The following is a 1634-nucleotide window of genomic DNA, read 5'->3' as shown; positions in this document are numbered from 1 at the left end:
GCTTAGGCATTTACATAAGGTTTTAGTTGGTGTAAATGGTCATGCCTAAATTTTAGTCACTGGGATGGGCCCTACATGTATTCAAAAAAGCCACGCCTTTAGGCGAGGCTTATAGAATAGCACTAAGCGTGATTTTTTTGGTGCTGATTTTTTTTAGGTGCCATTTGTAGAATTCCCCCCCCCCCCCCTAACGGAAGACACGGCATCTCCTGCCCATGCTGCATCCGTGTCTCTGCCCCTGTTCAGTCACACACTAATCTTGTAGTGCACTTCTGCATGTAAGTATCGCTTTCCAGTGCACATGCTCAGTTATAGACTTGACCTTAAACTTGTATATACCAGATTACAGTAGTATTCTATAAAGAAAAGTAGGTTCCTCCTTTCCTTTATAGAATAGGCTCTTAACACAAACCCTTTGAGTGCCTAATTGGAGGTGCCTGTTATAGAATTGCTCCCAAAATGTGGAGTCAATTTTCTAGGGATTTAACTATGAGAGTCAGAAGGCTAAATTGACCATCATGGAAGCGAGCCGCGTGCAGCCGATTAAACTGGCGCGAGTCACCAAGGTGCTGGGCAGGACCGGTTCACAGGGACAGTGTGGAATTCATGGATGACAGCAATCGATCAATCATCCGGAATGTGAAGGGCCCCGTGCGTGAGGGGGATGTCCTGACACTGCTGGAATCTGAGCGTGAGGCCAGCTCATGCAGATTTTTGTTTGGATCTTGAAGACAAGACCTGGAGTTTTCACATCCTATTTTCCCCCATGTAAATTACATTACACAAACAGTGCTGTTGTGAAATAAACATATTTGACAAATCCTTTAAAAAAAAAAAAAAAATTACCAAGGCTGAGTGCTCAAATTTATGCCTAAAATTCCACTTAACTCTTAAAAGCCTAAAATGTGGGTGGCAACAGGAGTAAATTTAGGGAAAGGAAAATGTTAGGAGTTTAGCACTTATGTTCAGTACGAATATGAGTCTCCAAAATTAGGCTTAAAAATCTAGGAAAATGTGATCTTATATTATTATTTCTACCTACTGTATACCACTTTGGCTGAATCTCTTCATAAAGGTGGTTAATAAATCCCAATAAATACTTTTACAATTTTTTACTCGTTCCAAAAGTACAAAGACTAGGGGACACTCAAAGAAATTACATGGAAATACATTTAAAACAAATAGGAGGAAATATTTTTTCACTCAACAAATAGTTAAGCTCTGGAATTCTTTGCTGGTGGATGTGGTAACAGCGGTTAGTATATCTGGGTTTAAAAAAACGTTTGGACAAATTCCTGGAGGAAAAGTCCATAGTCTGCTATGGAGACAGACATGGGGAAACCACTGCTTGCCCTGGGATTTATAGTATGGAATGTTGCCATGATTTGGGTTTCTGCCAGGTACTTGAAACCTGGCTTTGGCCACAGTTTGGAAAACAAGATACTGGGCTAGTTGGACCATTGATCTGACCCAGTAGGGCTACTCTTTTGTTCTTATGTTCTACCACAGTACATGCTGAGGCATCCCATGGTAGTTTTCCACTCTGCGTGCTCCAATCCTGCACTGGAAAATATTTTTTATTTTCCAATGTGGAAGGCATGCCCATGGGCAGAGAGTAAGCGTGCCTACGCTAA

The 1634-nt window shown here is 41.3% G+C and overlaps 1 protein-coding gene across 1 annotated transcript; it reads left to right on the top strand.

Annotated features, from left to right (window-relative positions):
- The first annotated feature begins 518 nt into the window (after positions 1 to 518).
- On the top strand, positions 519 to 826 carry LOC115461836 (40S ribosomal protein S28-like). The gene is given in 2 exon segments (XM_030191894.1): positions 519 to 598; positions 600 to 826. Coding segments are annotated over 2 exon segments (210 nt in total). The 3' UTR covers positions 730 to 826.
- Positions 827 to 1634: the final 808 nt, after the last annotated feature.

Source organism: Microcaecilia unicolor, chromosome 2, assembly GCF_901765095.1.
Source record: "Microcaecilia unicolor chromosome 2, aMicUni1.1, whole genome shotgun sequence".
NCBI classification, from domain to species: Eukaryota; Metazoa; Chordata; class Amphibia; order Gymnophiona; family Siphonopidae; genus Microcaecilia; species Microcaecilia unicolor.
The sequence above is the reverse complement of the archived record's forward strand: the minus strand, read 5'-3'. Positions and strand labels throughout refer to the sequence as shown.